Genomic DNA, 21,738 nt, shown 5'->3' with positions numbered 1-21,738 from the left:
ACCTCAAATCTGTAATGCCATCCTAACATCATCCTGTGAGGAGCAGAAGTACTATTATCCTTGTTTTACAGATGGGGAACTGAGGCACACATAGACTAAATGTTTTCCCAAGGTCAGACAAGCAGTCTATGGCACAGCAGGGACTTCCTGGGTCCAACACTAGTGCCTTAACCACTGGGCCATCCTTTGTCTCCTAGAAAAGGAAGTGAGACTGCCAGCACATTCACATAGACCACCAAAAGCCACCAGATGGTAACGACTTCTGATCAATATTGACATGGACTGGATTTGAGTGAGTAGCCTTGAAATGAACGACTCCATCCAGTCCTCAAAAAGGTTAAGAAAAGAATGACAAGCCAATGAGTAAAGCTGACCTCTATTTTCACGTCCTTCCTTTAGTAATACAATAAAAGTGAAGGGTCTCACACTTGCTATAAAGAAGTAAAAGCACAATGTCACACTGCACGTACATGGATGTAAGTAAAAGAACTACCAAGTTTGAAGACATGAAACAACCCCTTCTGAAAATGGCTTACAAACAGAATTTTGGACTGACTTAAAGCTAGCTGGGGGTTACATTAATCTAATCACAGTATATTAATGCTCTCTCAAGCTTGCATAGCAGGCGAACACAAGGCTAATGGACCAAAGCATTGTACAGAGATTAATTTCACCATTGTCAGTTGGGTGTTCCAGGCAGATATTGCTGCATGTTTCCTTGTCTCTGTGTGGCTGCTGCATTCAGCTGTGAAACCTAGAAAAACAAATATGGGAACCAAAACACATATACTGTAGTCAGCATTACTCACTGTCCACAGGATGTCCTGGTACTTAATTAAAAGTCTCACTATGTGTGCCGTGGTGGCTGCTGCTTGCATCTCTTCTTGGTTTGCATGTTTGCCCTTGTAGATGAAGACGTTTGGTGCAACAATCATGGAAACATTCCATAAGTTCATTTTGTTTTTCCCTTCATTAGCCACTATCTTCTTCAGGAACTGCAGAAAGGCCTGGGAAAAGCAGTGCCACTCATAATGCATCATGAAATACAACATCAATACAACATTTTCAAATTCACCGTGCACCTGGCTAGAAAGCTGCAATCTCTCCTCTTGGACGCGGTACTTAGGAAAGCTATCTATGCCTTTGTGTTCTCCAGACCGGACCACTACAATGTGCTGTACATGGGTCAGTCCCTGAAGACCACTCAGCCATCTCTCATACATCAAGTATATATCATGAATAGATCTCATCCAGAGTCATTAAAGTCTCATTAAAGCCAACTGGAGGCTTTCCATTGACTTCAATGGGCTGTGGATTAGGCCCTTACTTAGCAGTGCTTCCTGGAGAGAGCATATTGCAACTCTGCTCTATAAATTATGCTATTTACTATCTGGTCTCCACATACAATTCAAGATGTTGATTTTGCTCTATATGCCCTACAGTGTTTGGGTCCTGACTACCTTAAGGACCACCTCTCTCCTTAAGTACCAACCCTTCACTTCCACCTGGGGAACTTCTGCCAACAGGCCCAGGATGTTATCTCTGGCATGACAGAAGTAAGGAGTTCTCAGCAGTGGGCTTCAACTCTAGAAATCACTGCTGCGTGTCAGTGCCAGTATCAAGGGCAGTTTGTTGCCCTTTTGGGCGCAGTGCAAGAATCATCCGTTTTTTCAGGCTTTCACTTGAATGAGTGCACTTGAGTAGGCTGAGCTGTTGTTGTTGTTGTTATTGGGGAGTTCTTCGGGGGATTAATTCTGCCAGTTTGTTATTTTAGAACAGTATATCTGCCCGTGTATGATGAACACATTTTTAGAAACTCAGAAATGACACAACAGAAATTGTGTTGAAGACATTTCTAAATTAAAACAATGCTTTGTTACAGGTGGGTAGATAGGAACACTCATTTTTTACCTTTAGTATTTCTAATTCTATTTCATTTAACAACTTATCATCAGTAATTATTAGCATTATTGGCCCATAGACTGCCCTGTGAAACATTGCTCATGGATATGGATTTTGGCCAAAAACTACTATTAATATTATCTATTTCTTATATAGTACTTTTCATCAGTAGATATCAAAGTGCTTCGCAAAGGAGGTCACTATCATGATCCCCATTTTGCTGACAAAGAAACAGAGGGACAGGGAGATGAAATATCTTGTCTGAGGTCACCCAGTAGGACAAGGTGACAGTTCCAAGAATGGAGCCCTACTCAGCTGGCTATGGAGCCCTATTAATATGTAGTATTGGGAACACATGATTATAAACGATCATAAAAAAAATACACACACATCAACATGCAATAAAACTGGAAATAAATGGATACATGACATATGTAATTAGCGAACCGTCAAAGAGAACACTGCAAAAGCCCGTAGTTTGAATGTTATTGACCCAAACTATCTGGCAAATACCTGCCAATAATTAATACATTAAAAAAAAAACCATGTTTGTGAATCATTCACTATTAAGCAAGGGGCTATATCCATAACAGATATTATTCCTAATAAATATCACAACCAGCTGTGTTCCATTAGATGTTCCCCAGAGAACTGGAGAACTTTTCAGAATGATGATAACAAACCAACATGGAAATTTTTGTGGATGAGGATTCTGATCATTTGCTGTTACGAACAAACCCAGACTCTCATTTAAAAGTCAAAGAACACAGATGCAGGAATCATCAAACAAAACACCTACCTTGGCTGTATCCCTGTTGGCATCAGGCAACAACATGATCAACAGATGCAAAGCTTGTAACTGTAACTTGACCTTGGAGACTTCTAAGAATATAATAATTAATATTTTAAAAGTAATAATTACCATTAGATTTGTGCTAGAACGAACTCTGAAATGCATGGTGAGGCTACTTTGCAACTACACCAACAGTGTAACCAGGGCATAGAGCTCCTCTATCAAACCCCTCCCTTCTGTTGATTTAGGGCAATGCTGTTTGGGAATGGATGGCATATAGTTACCACAGGATCAGGGAGGTAGTAAGGTCACTTTTTCACCCACCCTCTTGAGTTACCCTGTAGCTGTGCATCTGGAACTTTATCTCTGCTTTCATCTTCAACTACTACAGGGCCATAAAGACAAACTATAGGATTACATTTAAAGGGGAAAGATTATACTGAGAAATGATGCAGAGACTTCTTTTGTAGATGGCAAGGGTCCTTGCTGCAGTAAGTGCTGAGAATCCCAGATGCTGCTCTGATACATGGCATTCATTTTTTTTTCTAAATTAAATGTTGGCTTTTCACCAGAAATGTCCTAAGTTTAATGGGTATTTTTTTCCTTACATGTCGTGGACCTGTAATTATATTGGACTAATCTGGGCAAATAGGAAGGAAGACATTTAATGATACTAATACACAGAACTTAGTTTTTAATCTCCAATTCTGGTTTTACAGGGTGCAGGGATCTTTAGAAAAATCTCTCCTTTTTGGGGAGACATTCCCCGAATAACCTATTCTCCGGGTCACTTAAGGCTTAAATCCTTCGGTGCTGGTTACTGGCCAATTCCTCTTTGATGTCACTGTGGGATTGCCTTGTATATCAGATCACACTTCTATAATATAGTACTTCTCAGTTTCAAGATGATATGGCAAAATTTATTTTCAGAATAGTTTCAGACTAACTTTGTTAAGTGATTTACTGGACCCATCTGCCATTAGATTGTAGGTTCATTGTTTATCCTTCTTTTATTTTAATTTCACGCTTGTGCCTAGTTCCAAATCTGGCTCTCTATAAAAATGTATAGCATGAGCGTAGGTTTCTAAGGCCATCGTGCTTTAAAGGCACTAGCCTGTTCTGAGTGCAGTATGTGACTCTTGGAAACATAAGGACTCCTGGAGCTCCCTAACATGAAGAGTGGATGGGTGAGTAGGGGGAGGAAGAGGAAATGTTGTTGCTGCTTTACTACTTATGGGGTGAAGAGTGCGGTCATTTCTCGTCAATCTCACCTCCTTCATACTCTCCCCCAAGAGGTCCTAGCTCCATGCTCTCAAGTGAGCCTCATGACCAGCCTGTGTGCAGTTTGCAAGATGGAGTAAACTGCTAGAACTTCCCTCCTTCTTTGAACATACACAGACTGCTTGGTCACAATCTGACTTTATAAGAACATAGGGTCTATTACCATTTTACCCAATAAAGGCACCATTCTGCTCTTCTCATTCAGCCCTAACCCCAACAAGTCTTGTACTGAAGTCAACAGGAATTCACTAAGTAAAATCTGCACTACTGCATCCTTATAACTGAAAATAGAAAAAGTGGCTCAGAATCAGAATGCACAGGAAAATTAGGACCCAGAACTTAGTTACCTGCAGCCTTCCACAAGCTAATACATTTCTTACGCAAAGATCCTGATAAAAATAATCTTTCATGAAAGAAAACAAAATCTAATAAAATAATAACTATAGTGTGGTGATTGGATTTTACACTGGAGAGAATTTTTATTCACTAAATGTATAGTTCGTGTGAATGAAATATGGTAAAATCTATGTACGAAAGCCAGTTTTCAACCACTATGTGCTTGCAATGTTTACCACAGTCTGCTTTAAATAGCTATTTAACTGGTACTTCTATATGTTTAGTCAAATATGCCAAGTACCATTTGAAAAGAAAGCTTACAGGAAACCAAAATAGTTATGACATACTGGCAATCTTCTTTAGCAATTTTGTATTTTTCATATGTATCCATTTACACTAATTTCTTTCTACTTACTTTCCACTAGTGTGATGAAGGCAGGCAGATATTCTACGGTGAAGAGGGGGCTCGGGAGTTCTCTTATAAACATCTTCAGCAGTCCTGCTGCGTCATTGTTTCGTACTTGGTCCCAGTCAAATGTGTCTTCATGAAATTTTATTTCAATTTCTTGACGGAGATACTACAAGACAAAAGAAAGTGACTGATTTTAATTACAGCTTCTGATTGGTGAGCTTTATTTCATCTCACAAATGCCATGAGCAACAAAGAAAGCTTTGTGAAGTATAGAATTTGAAATGGAACAGTTATTTGAACAAACATTTCTACACCATTGTTTGTTTTCTTTATTTAAAACACACGTAAGAGGTTTTAACCCCTACACACAAGGGACTAGGATATTCATCCTCAAAGTCATTTAATCTGCATGTGTTTTGTATATGCCAGTAGTTCCCATTAGAGAGACCAGGTGGGCGAGGTAATATCTTTTATTGGACCAACTTCTGTTGGTGAGGGAGACAAGCTTTTGAGCTATATAGAGCTCTGCTTCCGGTAGCCCCCCGGTAGCTTTCTCATGTCTGGTCACAATTAGGCTGCTTTTTGGAAGACAGAAGTCCTTGCTTTTCTTCTCTAGTCTTATTTTTCAGACAAGTGCCAACTTGTTTGATCAATTTTAAGGACCTCTACGGTACCAGTTCAGTACTCTGACACAACTCTGGCCAAAACCTGCAGGCAGGTAAAATAGTTATTGTATTATCCTGGCTTCCCACTTAAACCAATTGTTTTCTGGCATCTGTGCTCTAGAACTAGGGTCCAATCAGCTTTGAAGTGTAAGTAGTTAAAAACCCCACGTGTGTGTGGATGGTGAACATAAAGAGAGCAGGTTTCAGAGTAGCAGCCATGTTAGTCTGTATTCGCAAAAAGAAAAGGAGTACTAGTGGCACCTTAGAGACTAACCAATTTATTTGAGCATAAGCTTTCGTGAGCTACAGCTCACTTCATCGGATGCATCTGATGAAGTGAGCTGTAGCTCACGAAAGCTTATGCTCAAATAAATTGGTTAGTCTCTAAGGTGCCACTAGTACTCCTTTTCTTTTTATAAAGAGAGCAGGGTACCAAATGAGAACAGAATTTGGCCCAAACTCTGGATTACGGTTTGGAAAGTCCAATCTCCCCGCAAAAACAAACAAACAAACAACCCCATCTGATATGTTAATAAGATTCAGGGATTGGGACGTTAACACTTTACATTGATATTCTCCACTGATAGCCTGAATGTGAAGAAGTTCTAAGTGAAGAGGAACATTTCACTGTCTGACAGTGCTGAAGACAGCAACACAAAGAACTGCTAAATTGCTGCCTCTTAAGAGGACAAAAATTGCCAATATAAATTAAGAAAAAAAGCTTGTGTGTTATAGCCTAGGCAAAAGATACTAACTTAATTTTCATTTAAACAGATTGTTGCTCTACTAGAAAGCTAGAAAGGAAAGCTTCTTTAAATTGATATTCCAAAGACGACCTTACAAACGGCAGTCTGGTTTGTACCTTTATCTCTTGAAAAATGGCCTTGTCTGGCTGTAAGAGTTTCACTATTTGTCTTCTCATTCATAATCATCACATTTAAAATTAAGTATCTTTTCTAATCACTCCTAGCTGCTTTTGCCTTACAGACACAAAGAATGTCATTGATTTCAACGGGACTGTTTATCTGAGCAGGATTTGGCTCTATATTTCATGTGCTTGTTTTTAATCATGTTTTCATCAAATCTGCATTAGCAATCGGCAAGAAAATATTCAGAAAGAAGAGTTGTTAAAAATAAATAGTGTGCTTAACATGCCTCACATCAATGGAAGGAAATTGTATATCAAATGCCGCTACATGTAATGAAGTGAAACTGTTGGCACAAACAGAAATATAAAGTCATTCAGGATTTGGTGTATAGTGTTACAATACCATTCTTACTAGCACACTGTTTTGGCTGCATTCTCTGCTATCTCAACCTCCTTTACAGTCACATCTCTTGCACCTAATCCATTCAAACATCAGGATTAACTACCCTGACTGAGAAATACAGAGCAAGGCCCATCACTTCACTATAACCACAAGGGAAGAGAAAGAGCTTTCAAGATTTTGCTGTTTAGTATTTCAAGAATGGAAGGAAGGTCCCAGAAACAGAGAGAACTGAGAAGAGAGACATCGACTTTCTACATATACACTTCATTTGTGTGTAATTAGTTTTTAGAAATATATTCTTGTAACAGTCTTTTTTGTTTGTTTTTTCATTTTGTTTCTGAGCTTACAAGAGAGTAGCTTAACATACATTTTGGTTCAGTGCATACCACACATCTTAGAGGCAGAGGAAAATTTGTATTTATTTCTTCTATCTTTTTTGTTATTTAAAGTAACTTTTAAGCACGTCCATATGCTCTTGATTTTTAAAAACAAGAACTAATGTTGAGTTGGAATGCCCTCAAATATTCATGTCATAATAATATATGATGGCTTTGAAGGATGAAATCTGGAACTGCTTAGGAAAAGCTTTCCCTCTATCCCCTACTGGTTGACTTTGTTGGACACACTTAAATGAATAAAAACTCAAATAAAACACATGACATCGTTCATGTGGATGTTTGACTTACCACCCGGTATAGGAAAGTCAGACACATAGCACAAAGTGATTCTCTGGGTACAGGTCAGAATAGCAGAACAAGAGAGTGTGTAGTATGTGCACAGACTACAAAAGCTAATTAACAAAAGACACAAAGCACCCCTGTCACATAAACCCCATAGAAAGTCTACATTATGTACAGAAAAAGTGAAAGAATAAAAAAATATGTATAGTAATGGAAATTGAAATCAGGAAGCTGGAGAGTCTCTGTCCAGGCTAGGGGCTCAATCCTGGAAGGTGCTGAGTGTGCTGAACACCTAATGAAGTCAGGAGGAGTTGAGGTGCTCAGCACGAAAAAGTGCTCAGTACCTTGCAGGATCAAGCCCTACTATGGCATTAGTCATCTTCAGACATAAATTTGCAGGGCCCTATCCAAAGTAAATATCATGAGGCCCCATCTGATTCCCTCTACACCCATGAATGACCCATCCCTCATCTGCATAGCTCCAACAAACATATTTACCTTCTGCAAACTCCTCACTTGTTTTTTTAAACGTGAAATGAACTGCTCAGTGTGGAAGCGTCATAGAAGCATATCATTATTATACAGGTCTCTCACACAAAGCCTCCTCTTGTCACATATTTTATTAGCTATTACTAATCACGTGACCGAACCCGCTAAAGAACATGCAGGATTCTCCAAGTTTCTGAAGCACTCTTGTTTTACACTGTGCAGATGTCACAGTACTGGGAAGCCTAACTTACTATATGTAGGAAGGTTATTTTTCTTGCTGGTGGAATATTCAGTTATAACCAGGGGAGCAGGAATCATTTTAAAATGTATAAACCAAAGGAAAAAATACAAAGATACTGAGTTATTAATGCCAGGCAAAAGCGAATGATTGTAAGTGAATGAGAACCAACTATTGGAGATTTTTTTATGGTCTAGACCTGTTCTCTCATTTAATGGTCTGAGTGCCAGACCTACTAAGCATTGCTTTGTAGTCATCTCACCAGACATGCCAAAACTGTGAAAAAAAACACAGAAACTGGGCTTGTTTTCGGCTGAATTGGCTCGTGAGTTGCTTGTTGGCTAGTTTTTGGCTTGTAGCTTGTTTGGCCTGTTGCTTGTTATAGTTTGTTGCTTCCCTTTCTTTGATTGGTTCCCAGCAAAAAAAGGGGAGGCAAAGCGGGGGGGGGGGGGTCAGGGATTGCACAGCGGGCCCACCACAGTCCCAGACTGCATGCCGGGGGGCGAGGGATCTAGGAATGTTGGGGTTCTTAGGGACTGGCTTGTTTTGGCCTTGTTTTGAAATGGGATTAGCTTGATTTTTGGCTTATTGTGAAAGTTGGGGTGCTTATTTACCGCATGAAAGTTGGCAACTGTGAATCTCACCTGTAACAATAGGTTACTTGCAGTATATTATTCAGTCACTAGAAAGATGTCTTTGTGTATTGTATAGAGTTCCAGGCAGGTGGGGCCTCTGGTAAACAAGGAAGACAAAGCTAGAATTTAAGCTGTGTGAAAGGCTGTTTGTCTCTTTAGTTTATTGCTACTTTCTTTAATAATGGCCTCAGTTTAAGATGAACTGAGAGTCCACATATCATGACATCACTCTCGTCACTCAGAGAAAACCTCATTTTTCATACCATAAGACAGATGTATTAATTTACAGTAAGCATTACAGGAAGGCATGTATTATTATAGTCTACTTGCTAATAATATGGTACGTATTGGGGGGGCAAACAAAGCCACTGACTGTCACAAGCACAGGCCAGTGGGCCCAATCCTACTCATATGTGCTATGAAAATGGAGTACTTCATTTCATCAAACTGAGCAGCAGGACATACGTCTCACAGTTCCAAACGTGGGACCCCAAAACTCCAATCAAAGGACAAATGAGTAATAATATTACAAGAAGCTTAAAATTATGTGGAGTCAGATCTTTAGCTTAAATTCCTTGATAACCTCAGTCTAGTGACTCAGTATTTCTGAAATAAGCTAAAATAAAAGAAGTGAGATCACAGCAGTTCTGAGTGACCAGGAGGTCAGATAAGTTCTAAACTGAGGGGCCTTCCTCACAGGTTTAGTGGAGGAGAGCTGCACTTCTGAGTCCATGTGTCCTCTAAATAAAACATTAGACCATGCCAAGTTATGGTCCTCAGTTTCAGGAAGCAAATGACAAGCCACTGGTTTTACTGGTAATAATGGGACAGAGAATCTCCTTATACAAACTTTGCCACTTTGTACAGACTCTACTGGTTACAAGAAGGTGAATGAGAAAACACAGGTACCTTAACTCTTGAGGCAGATCCAGGAACTCGAAGAATTCCTTCCGTTTCTAAACCCGTTTCCTCAAGCTTGAGCAACAGCTAAAATGCAACAGCAGCATTTTAAAAATACTATTTACCTTTTAGCAACCTACCTCCCCTAAAAACCATTTGATGATCTAGTTTATCATCAAGAATAATAAATACCCATATTAGCAAATCAATCAGAACTTGCTCTGTGTTCCTAAAACTGTGAATTTTCAGAGAAGAAACCATGTTTTCCTATGTGTTTGTACAACTCCTAGTACAACAAGAGCCCCCTAACTTGGGACTCTTGGAACTTCTGTAGTTCTAATAATAAATTAATAATAATGGGGCCATCCTTACATTGCAAAGTATCTTTCTTAGCAAGAAGTCACACTGATTTCCCTACCACACAATGGAGCTATGAGGATACTTTCCTTCATGTTTGTGAGATGCTCAACTATTATGGTGATGAGCACCATAGAAAAGCCTATTAATAAATGTGTAGGCAGAACTGAGAACTTAGACAAGAAAATAATCTTAGGAAAGTTCTTTCTGGGATGTCCATACACAATGTGAATAGACCTCTCTGGTCTCAGCATTTCTTCTTTACAAACATTCAGTGCAGAGTATTTTTGTTTTGACAAAATGCAAAAGTGGGAAAAGACTAATTTTGTTGCATTTATTCACATGGCTCTGGATTTTCATTATGAACTGCCCTCCTCCAGCTCTATCACTAACACTCTTTCTTTAACACGGTATCAGATCTACAGCAGGACAAAATGTTTCAAACAAAACTTTTTTTCACCAAAAATACAGCTTTGGGTTGATGAAAATATGTCATGAATTTATGTCAGATTTGCCAAATTGTTTTGGCTGAAAAAAAAAAATTTTGTCATTTGCAAAATGAAACATTTTGATTTTTTGATTCAAAATGACTTTTTGTTTTAAATTTCACTTCAATTTTATTTTTGAATAAAGGTAAAAATCCTCAGAACTTAAATGAAACATTTTGATTAGGGTCAAATGAACCATTTCGTTTGGCCCCAAATAATTTTTTTTTTTTTTTAGTCAGCCAAAGTATCAAAAAATCAATAATTTGCATGGCTCTATAACTTCCCAAAGTGAAATTATCGAGGAATGAAGTGAAGTTGATTGCTGGTAATACAGAGATTAATAACAAATGTGCCAAATTGACTCTATCTAAATTAATTGATACTAGCTCTTGTTTTCTTTCAGGAGGTATTTACAGTTAAATGTGACTTTAATCTTAAAACTGGATGTCCATATAAATCTGTGTGTGTATGCGTGTGTACACGCAGGTGTGTGTCTAACTGAGCCATACACTGGATGTCACTGTAGCATCACACTATTTCAGTTAAATGATCATCTTCTTGGCTCTATGCACCTCATTCAGATGACACTAGTTCACTTCTGATAATCTCAGATAAATCAACAGGTCTGCAATTTGAAATAATGTGAAATTATAAATGCTCCCCTTTCAAAAACATTTCATTGATCTACATGTCAAATGAAAAGGGGAGCAGAATCCTATCCAGTTGGTTCTGTACATTTCCTGTGCAATATATTATAAATATACTCCCCAAATTGAAAAACTCCCAGCATGCACGATATTCAAGAATAGTTTTTTGATCTAAGTCTCATGAGATGTTTAAATCACAACATATGGACAGAAATAAATTGCAAACACCCTGAAGCCATTAAAGTCTGTCTTCTTTTATCTGATGTCTGTTTGAGTGTCAATGCTAATGAGGAAAATTCAAGCCACACATGATTTTGTTCTACTCACTTTTTGAAAGATGAGAGGAATTTTTATTCCAGGCACCTTCTTTTGATCGTTTTCCAACAGGATCGTGAGAGGGACTCCAAAAAGGCCATTTTCTTTTTGAAAACGATGTAAAAAGAAAGAGAGAAAGTGGAGCCTAATAAGCATCTTCTTACTAAGTACTACAAATCACAAGACACCTGTCAGCCAGCTACCACTGCACGTTTACCTCGTCCTTTGATTCTTTCTGTTCGGTTCCTCTTTAGTTCTATTCCCAAAGCATCATAGAAGGCTGTTAATTCAATCAGAGAGAGATTGCGAATTTTCTTCATGTCTTCAAGAGATAGGTCTCCAACCTCTGTCAGGCCAAATTGGCTTTTTCGAATAATAAATTTCTACAAGAAGTATATGTAAATAGGGTTTTATTTTACATGCTTGAGAAATGTTTAGTTTTTAAAATTACTCTTTGTGAAAAAGGCTTTAAAAAAAAAAAAAAAAAAAAAAGATATGTCCTGGTGCTACAAGAAGTCACGTGGTGGTGATTTGATGGGTGAGCTAACTCAGAGCTGAACCCATGCTCCTGCATGTTGTCTGGACCTTGTGCTAATGACTACTTTAATTTGAAATGTACAACTGAGCACCTGATCCTTTGTGCTCAGTTATAGATCTCTTGGCAATTTTCACAAAAGCAGGGATGTTAACCCTGATGTCCTGGACATATTCCAATTTTCAACAATTAGCTACACTATATTCTAACTAAACTTTCCTCTCTAGTTCCAACAGGATTTAATAATCCACCTCTCTCCTCTTAAATTCTTCCATAATATTGCTTGATGTTATTAAACAGCAGCAACATTTCATCACAGAAATGGCTGCATATCAGTGATGGAGGAAGTAGCTCTATATGTTGTTTGCACTTTGAAGGAAGCACGGTCTCATGATCTGAGCACATTACTCAAAGACAGAACACTTAAATCCCAATTCCATCTCGATGTAACTCATGCCTGCTTGTTGTGGCACTCTATCCCCCTCTAGTGGCACCTAGGCCAGCTAGAACTTGATAAGCTTGTTACAGCCTTGGCTAAAAGAGAGGTGTCTTTTAGCTCATGCCGAAGTGGCTTATGCATTAAGCTCCAGAGGTCCCAAGTTTGACCCTGGCCAGTGATGACTGGGGTCTGCTGGTGTTACATAGGCACTGACTTTGACTTATTATACAGGACTGCTTTAGGGTGAGTACAATGAAACATAAATGTTAAAAGGCCAAGGAACACTTATGAAAGTAAAATCCATGGATCATTTGCATGAATTGAATGCTACTTTGCAACTTCTGGGACATGAAAATAGGAATATTGCTGCATCAGGATATGTGATGTTTCCTGCTGTCAAGCTATAAAAAAAAAAGTGAAAAGGGGCTCTTTTCATATGTTTTGATGTCATTATCATCGTTAATATTATAAAAACTTGTGCTGTGCATAGATCTGTGGAACCTTGGCATCATTATGTAATTCAAACCAGTCATAAGCACTAACTAAATAAATAGTGCTACAAGCCATCTCTACTTTTGGGGATCCAACTTGGAACTAAAACCTTCTAGGGATGTGAATCCATCCCTCCCTTTTAATTAAAATGTATTCAGGGTCAATGCCCTGGTTTTAACTCATCTCTCAATAAAAGCCATCAAACAGAGAAACAATAGTCAAGGAAAAGGCAAACAAAAATGATACATCTTGCATTGTGCTCTAAAAGCAACAGAGGACAAAGCTCCAACTGACCACAGAGGAAGTGAGTTCCAGAGGCCAGGATCTCCAACACTCCATTCCCAGTGTTCTTTAAAGCAGGAGATGATCCTAAACAGGGGGAAATAGGAAGCACTGCAAGATACCATCATCCTCTGGCCAAATAGGGAAGATTGGGAAGTATAGAAAATGACCCCCAAAATCTAAAAGTTCTATTATTTCATTCATAGAACATACGATAAGAGTCTTTGCAATGACAAACCATTGAAGCAAAGTAAAACTGCTGATGTACCTAAAGTGTGAAACACAAGGCAATCTCATTTGCAGTGTTTCGTCAGGTGAAAAGAAACCTCAAACAGAGCATATTAAATCACTCTGAAAATGTGAAAAAATTATATATATATATAGGGACATAAGAGAGGAATAAGGAATGAAAGGGCCTCTTTGCAAGCCTCATTTGCCAAAGGAAGGACTAAGTATTTTTAAAAAAATCACTACTGTGATTTTCCTTGGTGGGTTGTTGTCTCCTAGAGGCATTTTGATGTGATGTAGTCTTAACATGAGGTTTGGGCCTGTCTCTCTTTGTAAGAACAGCGCTGGGAATCTATGGCATAGAGCACAGCAAACCACAGAGTCAGAGAACTATACAGTATTAAAGTTGTAATAAATTTTGAATGTACTTAATCTCTGGTTTTTAGAAATTAGATTCCTGGCATTTGGCTCCAGATCCTACGTTGCGTCAGTTTACTATCTGACACATCGTCTGTGTGGGGGACTATGTACTGTATTTGGATGGACTCGATGTGCTAATAGGGTTTTATTTCTCCAACATCTAGGATTACATTCCATTTATCATGTTGCCAGTGGGCTAGATTGTGCAGTTTGAACGTAGTCCTGTGTAGGGGTGGCGTGGAGGTGTATCATCCCTGCGGGAGCATTGGAAGAGATTGTATTTAAGGAGGCAACCTTTCTCCCAGAGTTGCTTAGTTCTATGTATGTGTGTGCACAGACACTACATGCTTTCCACAAAACCCACAGTTTTGCATGCAAAACTGTCCACTTGAAACACGTCTGTGAACTTCTCTGAAACTATTCAGTTGCGTACCCATCAGTACAGGCCGCCTTCCGTATGCTACTTGCCCCAGATTGCTCTGCCATGCCAGTTAGGTGGTCCATCTTATGGTTGGAGGAGGGTGTAGGATAGGTAACATCTCTAAAATTGAGGGCGGAATGTCACTGTGTTAGGGGAAGGGTAGAGGTTTTCTAGTAACAGGACCAAGGAGGAAAGTTCAGTATGCCAGGACCACGATAACTAGGGAGACAGCCTGATTCCCCAAAGGTGCTCAAATTATTATCACCACAGAGCAATCAGACTGTACTCCATGACATATGTAATCTACTTGATACTTATCACCCTACTGCAATATGGAAATTTGAGGTTCCTTAGGTCTTCTCCATTGGTGGTGCTAGACACACACAAACTGATTGTTCTTGGTGAATTCGGCATCCATGCAGACGACAACTAGTCCGGATCAATTTAGGATCTCATGGCCAATGTGACGTTTGTGGGACTCTCCCACTTAGTTAATGGCTTGACTCTTACGTCTGGCTAATGTCTGGAGCCAGTGTTTAGGCTTTTATTGGATGGCGGGATGGTGGTTGTGATTACATCCTTGTCACAGACTGATCATGAAACCCTCAAGTTTGGGGGTTAGGGCACACATTTCCTCTCAAGATGATGGACTTGTTTTAATGGTCCACCCTTAGAGGCTGATGGAATCAATAAATTTCCAGCTCGCTCAGAGGGAGAATGCCATCTAACTGATAGACTACATTATGCATACCTGGCGGGACAATAATCTTTTGTCCCTGATTACTGATTTGGTATCTCCTATGCTGTACCTGCATCAAATACTAATCTGAGATAATCTGTGCTACTAGTGAACAGAACCAATGTTCACTCTTCCTCTCATGTCTGAGTCTAACAGATTTCAGACACAGAAATTTAAAACCCACGTCAAGAAAGGTAAAGGGAGTAGTTCAAGTAATAAAGATGGATTGCCACTCTCAGTGCCAGATCTTTGTTTTTATGCGAAAGGTTTGTGGGCGACACAATGCAATACAATTTTTAAATATTGGGGTATGTACGCTAAATTGCGTTGGGTAGAAGATGTGTCCATGACTAAGCACACGCTTCGGCTTTGGTGCCTCACTGGGAATGCTGCGTGGTCGGCGACAGACAAACACAGCAGGAAGCCTTTACAAATATATAAAGTATTAAAACACATATATTGAAGGAAATCCAATATGTCTTAAGAGACTTCACTGTAGTGGGGGAAATGAAGCAGGAAATGAATTGGGTAAAGAAGAACTATTGAGTAAACACGAGGGGTTTAAACTTACAGGCAAAGCAGAATCATCCTTTTTGAATCTCAGGTTGTTCTGCCGTTCTCTGTTTTTTGGGACCACGGTGATGGATTCTGAGAAAGAAACCTCATAGGATAGCTCTTCTGTTACTGATGGGCTGTCTTTATCTAGTCCACAGTCTAGACAGCTATTAGCTGAAAACAAGGGAGACTATATATGAATACTGAAGGTTTGTTTGTGTTTGGTGCAGAGACATTAAAAATGGTAAAAACGAAACAAAAAGCTTGTGAAAGTGTTAAGGGAAGAGCTTCCCAGGGGAATTTCAGCATAACAATAACGCGTGTTCCTGTTTTGTATGGAGGAAATAAGCCCTTGTACTTTCTGAAATCAAAGCCCTATTTTTATTTTAGATTTTTTGCTGTTAATATTTGTGCAGAAGGTGATTAAGCTGTAATTTTCTGTTGGTCAGCAGAAGAATCAATCTCGTTATCACATTTGTGCATAATGATCTTGTCTATCCTGGCTAGGGAAACTATTTCTGCATTTGTTCAGTGAAAAATCTTTTTTTCTTTTTAAAGTTATGGATAGAAAAGTGCTGCTAACACGGTTTCTCTGGGCATCGTAGTTTACACTGGGTTTTTTTTTCCCTTACAGTTTCCCATTACTGCTGCTCTTGGTGCATAAAAAACAGAGAACAGGCACAACCTGTGCAGACGGGGCTCAGCATGCTACCATCTGGTTTGCAAAGCCAGGCCAGCCCCACTGGAATTTTTAATAGAATCCAGGAACCAAAAGACAAGATGATCTATTGCTCTGTTCCAGAAATTAGTTGCCCACTAGAATTAGTAGGCATAAGAGGGAAATTTCTACTATAGAAATGCCCTGTCTCCATAGACTGCAAAGCGTATTAGCCTGAATGAGTTCTAGTGTTGCCAACTTTCATGATTTTATCATGAGTCTCATGATACTTAAAGTCCCAGCTCCTGGATTTGTGCAACTAGGTAGGAATCTCGGCTTTTATTAAAATAAAGAGTAAGTTTTTAGCCCTCAAGGTTTCAAAGGCAGCTTAGAAACGTGACCCAAGTGCACCCTAAAGGCTTAGAAACAAGATGAATAAAGTGAGCCCAAAATGTATTATCATCATGATTTCAATTTTAGGATTTTTAAGCCAATTTTATGGTTATTGGGGACTCGACTCATGATTTTTGAACACTTGGGGTTGGCAGTACCAGAGGTTCAAACATCATTCTTGCCATACAGGTGCTATCGCTCTTTCCAATTATAGGATAGACAGAGCGAACTATGTTATGAAACACTTTACAAAACACTATTATGGCACTAGGTCCCAGGAATTGACTTACATATTTTGAATTGTAGTGCAGACTGGGCCACAGATTAGAGACTACAGGCCCTGTTCTATGTTTGTAAAGCATCCAGCACAACAGGGCCCCAATTCAAAATGGGGACTTTGAGCACTACCATGATATAAATGTTTATTAATAATAGTAATAATCTTAAAGAAAAGCATGTAGTGTGTCTCAGCACCTAAAATAGTGGATTAACCAGATGACCCCCAAAGGTACTTTCTAGCTCTCATTTCTATGATCAAATGAATATTGGTTACAGGTTGGCATACTCACAACTCACTGATTTCCAAACTGGCTTCTGTCCCGGAAGCTGGATACCATTAGAAGGAACTGGTGACACTGGCGCTGTCTCAAACGTGGGCTGATGGGCAAGGAAATATGATCAGACTGCAATGAAATTAAAGGCATGTGGACAGACACTTGTACAACTCAATCAACAGTGTATCAATCCCAGCTTATGTTTTTGCCACTAAATTTAAACAATCCATTCTGATTTGCCAGAGAGATTTTCATTACCCAGCCTGGGCAGGGAATCTTCTTCAGGCTGGAGATGTGGATCATGTTGAGGTCAGTGAGTATAGCCACAGCTTTACACAGCTAATGAGTTCTCCCCTGTGTAATGACTGAAATTAACTAATGAAATTGCTTCAGATACCTGCAGCAAGTTAAAGGTTCGTATCAATGTGTAATTCATCTTGCTTTTAATCACAGTGGTCACATTCTGCAAGGTGCTGTGCACCTCCTGAAAAGTGCTGAATAGAGCACCCTCAACTCCCACTGAGGGGCTGCAGGAACTGAAGGCACTCAGTACCCTCCAGGATTGGAACTGTAACATGTAAATAAACGGATGGCCAAAACCAGCTGAAAATGCACTGCAACGTTTTCCTCCCCTTGGCTACAGCGTGTGGAAACCGGGGTTACATGAATGACACAGGTTCTTTATCAGACAGCAGCAAACAATTAAAAAAAAAATCTCTTTCCTATTGCTTAGTTTTGTTTGGTTTTGCCCAGAAAATTGTTTTGCACTGTGTAAAAATGGTGTGTGTGTGTGTGTGAGAGAGAGACACACACACAAAACCAGAGGCTGAAAGTCAAAGGGTAACTTTCCCTTGGTGTGACACATTTTTATGTGCTGAATTTGCCCTTGTGATTAGCAGCTTTGGAATAGATCATGAGATAGTACTTAGTGCAGGGGACTGGACTAGATGACCTCTTGAGGTCCCTTCCAGTCCCATGATTCTATGCAGTTGTTTTATACAATCTTATCCTTTGAGTTATTTGGATAACAAAGTCAAATGTAAGATGAATAAAATCTCTCCTGAGAGAGTCCATTTAATAGGCTACCAACCTGATAGCAAACAGGATTTGAGTCACAAGGTTTCCTTTGAACAATAATCCATTAAAAAGCAAGGGCTATGTAATAAAAGAAATGAAATATGGTAGCATGATTTTATGATTTTTAAAAGCCCAGCATTAAAAGAAATGTTTTATGACAAGCTGTGCGAAATGCAAAAAGTAGGCAAATAAAAGAAATGGTGAACATAAATTAGATTTGTAAAATCCTTCCAGCCTTGATAACATAAGGTGTTATACACAGGGAAAGCTAACAGGGCACTCTCTCTGTTGCATCCCGTTTCTGCTGGGCATACAATTTGGGAAAGGGCGATTATTATGGACCCAGCTATGCATCAATTACTCTCTGCCTCAACCTCAGTGTGGTTTAGAGCAGCTTGCAAGCTGCTCTAATATGAGTCCGTTGGGTACAATCCCCTATAAACAATGCTGGGAATAACTAAAATGCAACACATTCCAGCCTCTTGCCTCCTCACCAGTAAAGGCAGGGGCATGTAAGAGTCAACTCCAAAGGCTCTGTGTGAGCAGGGGACTCTACCATGATAGGGGATTTACAGGAGGTTTCTGCTTGTTATACCACCTAAGCAAGAAAAAGGGAGCAGATTGGGACAGAGAATCTCCTCCATTTTTGTTAGTACATGATTTGTATGTATTGATAGTGTCCCTTAAAAACAAAAGATTAGAAAGCTCATTTTCCAATAAATGTGCTAAACCAAGTGAGCCAAAATCTGCCCCCCCCCCCCCCCGTTACATGTGTGCAATGCCATTGACTTGGACGCGGTTCCATGAAGGCAGGATTTGGTTCAGAGCAGGTATCTTGATTCTGGCCCCCAGTTAGTTGTCCACCAAGTCATTACTGATGCTAAAAATGCCTCCAGTGTTTACTTGCACTATGTTCACAGGAAGAGGAAATCTCACTAGCAAGAAAAAGGTGGAGCTGGAAGTGCTCGTTTCCTTTAAACGCTTTCCACTGTACAGAAGATGTAAAAACAAAATCATCAGAGCATCACAAAGGCAACATTTTAATGTCAGCGCTGCAGCCAAGACACATAAACACTAAAAAGATGTTAGTGTGAAAGCTCTGTTCATGCTGCTAGCTGCCTTTGCTTTTTGATAGATTCATATTTCCAAGCATTGTAAGTGCCAATGCCTTTTCATGCAAATGCCTCTAGTTTAGTTAGTGATTTATTTTTTAAATTAGATCCTGGTCCTTCATGCACTACTCTGAGCAACACTCCTCTGACAATCAAGAGGAGTTTTACTTATCAAAGGGTGCAGGGTCAGGTCCTTCGTTAGTCTGGAGCTTAACTTGCTTCCCACTTTTGGACTTTACTGACAGGTGGCACCAGGCACCAAACTGCCTGATTTTCAGATCTGTTGAGCACTTGTAGCTCCTAGAGCCCTTAATGGAAGCTGTTGGCGTTCAACACCCATGAGAATCCGGCCTCAGTGACTGACGTGCCACAGCATTTGACCAGTTGTGCCTGATGTGCACAGCTCTGTTTTAGAGGTGGGACAGAGTTGCCTCATCCAGGGGAGAGTGAGATTGCTTCAAGGGAGCACTATTCTCCTTGAAGCTTCAGGGAGTTCCTGGATGGCACACCCGTTGCACCTTGCCCTAGAAGGATGTAGCATGTTTCCCATTTCTAACCAGGTTAGCTGTTCTGGCTCGAAGGGAGGCAGAACAGGGCTGTGAACAGGGCAGAACAGAGTTATACTTTCTTGCCACTAACTTTGGGGTGGTTTGTGTTCTTTTGGGAGTAGTCCTGTGCTCAGCAGAGTGAAGGATCTGTAACTGTGGCTAGCCTCTAAGCATGGATACAAGGACTCCTTGTGCCATATTCGCCTCCTTGTGCACCCACGCAGGGATCATTCATAATCTGGCTTTATGCCTGTTTTGGCTGGATAACCCTGGTGTTAAGATCTCCAATTCATTATGCAAGTGACTGAGGCAACAGGTTTCAAATGAGTCTAAAAACCCAGTTTTTCCTTCTCTGTGTAGTGTGGAAAACTTCAATAAACCTGGCAATTTGCTTAGGATGCTTTCCTCCCCCTGGTGCCTGTTGTCTCTGCTTGCTGACAACGAAGTAAATTAAAAATAGAAAAAGAAAGGCAGAATGCTCTTTATAGCTATTTATGCAGCCCAAATGCTAACCATTTGTATTCTTCTCCTTTTGCCACTGGGCAAAGCTAAGTGAGTCACCCTCATAAAAAGAAATCTCACCTTGTGGTTTAATCACCCTTTTCGTCATCATTAAGAGTAGAAGATAGTTATCCATCCTGTATCCCGCTCCTCTGGGCAGCTGTAGTGTTTATGATGCCTAGAGGGCTGGATGAAGACTGCATCTCTTCTTTTAATGTAGAGGGTTACACAAATTGTTATGTGGAGAGACTAACTCTTTATGTGGCATTATGTGGCAGAGGTGATTAAAAGTCCTGCATGGCTTTTCAGACTAGTACGCAAACACTTGCAGAAAAGATGATTTTTCTGATACCAGTGATTCAGCCAAGGTACATCAGTCATTGTGCACTAAACTGCCAACATTCATTCCCTACATGTCTCCTAATCACCGGAGAAGTGATAAATAAGTCTTTCAAAATTCCATAGCAGCTAGTCACACAGAGGGAGATTTTCAATGTCACAGCAGTTGAGAGCCCAACTCATATTGACTTTCAATGGGAGGTTGCTGCCTGGCTGCCCTTTAGATCTCTCCCCTATAGTAATGAAGATGAATGTGCGAACTATGGCTGCAACTACAATAAGTGTGTAGCAATATAGGTTGAATTCTGTAGAATTGAACAATTTCATGGGAAGAAAGAATGAGAAATCCTAAGACTGCCATAACAGTTCCTTTTTTAAATCTTATATTCGACTTTCACAATGCAGAACAATTAGATGGGCTCAGTATTTAAAACGGTAATTGTACAATGAAAACTTGAAGACCATGCCTTTAACATAGTTCTGGGACTTCCAGTTCATTAGTGAGACACAAGAAAAAGACCAGCAGATCAACAAAAGATCATCAGATTCAACACTCTGTGCAACCAAAAAGCACTAGTGTAACTTTTTTTTTTTTCTGGTGACTGCTTTTTATTAGAGTAATTAAAGTTCATTTTGCTGCAGGAACTGCACATTCTACCCATACATATTGTATCTAAGATGTTTCATAGGGTGATTAACATTCCAATACCTCATTGTAAAAAGTGACAAGAAACCCAGAACTTTAAGACAGATAATAGATATTTCTCCTAAGGAAAATGCCTAATCTTACAAAAAGTGCCATGAGATCTTTAATGTCTGGGCAAAGTAGTCTGGGATTTTGGAGTCTTAACCAAGAGAAACCATGGTACTTGGAGGATGTGGTACTGTGCCAATCTTGCTGGGATATGAACCTGTGGTTCCAGGGAGGCTATTTTAAACTGGAGACTGAGACCATTAAGCTAATTCTCCAGATGTTTTACTTTTGAACTCCTATTTGAAGGTGAAGCAGCTGTACTTTGTCTGTTTAATGGACTTT

General features: G+C 39.6%; 1 protein-coding gene across 6 annotated transcripts in view; it reads right to left on the bottom strand.

Moving 5' to 3' along the window:
- ARHGAP28 (Rho GTPase activating protein 28) overlaps positions 1–21,738 on the bottom strand; it is a 92,456-nt gene that overhangs the window by 11,995 nt on the left and 58,723 nt on the right. For 5 of the 6 annotated variants that reach the window (XM_043539840.1, XM_007062320.4, XM_043539838.1 and 2 more), the window contains exons 4-11: positions 17,141–17,228; positions 15,537–15,694; positions 11,627–11,792; positions 11,422–11,513; positions 9,612–9,689; positions 4,728–4,890; positions 2,702–2,784; positions 810–1,007 (exon numbers count right to left, since the gene is read on the bottom strand). In XM_043539840.1, coding sequence (XP_043395775.1) covers positions 810–1,007; positions 2,702–2,784; positions 4,728–4,890; positions 9,612–9,689; positions 11,422–11,513; positions 11,627–11,792; positions 15,537–15,694; positions 17,141–17,228 — 1,026 coding nt within the window. The remainder of the gene's footprint in view (positions 1–809; positions 1,008–2,701; positions 2,785–4,727; positions 4,891–9,611; positions 9,690–11,421; positions 11,514–11,626; positions 11,793–15,536; positions 15,695–17,140; positions 17,229–21,738) is intronic. The other variant, XM_043539841.1, reaches the window with a different exon arrangement.

The sequence above is a fragment of the Chelonia mydas genome, chromosome 2, assembly GCF_015237465.2.
Source record: "Chelonia mydas isolate rCheMyd1 chromosome 2, rCheMyd1.pri.v2, whole genome shotgun sequence".
Lineage (NCBI taxonomy): Eukaryota > Metazoa > Chordata > Testudines > Cheloniidae > Chelonia > Chelonia mydas.
This window is presented reverse-complemented; position numbering and strand designations above follow the sequence as displayed.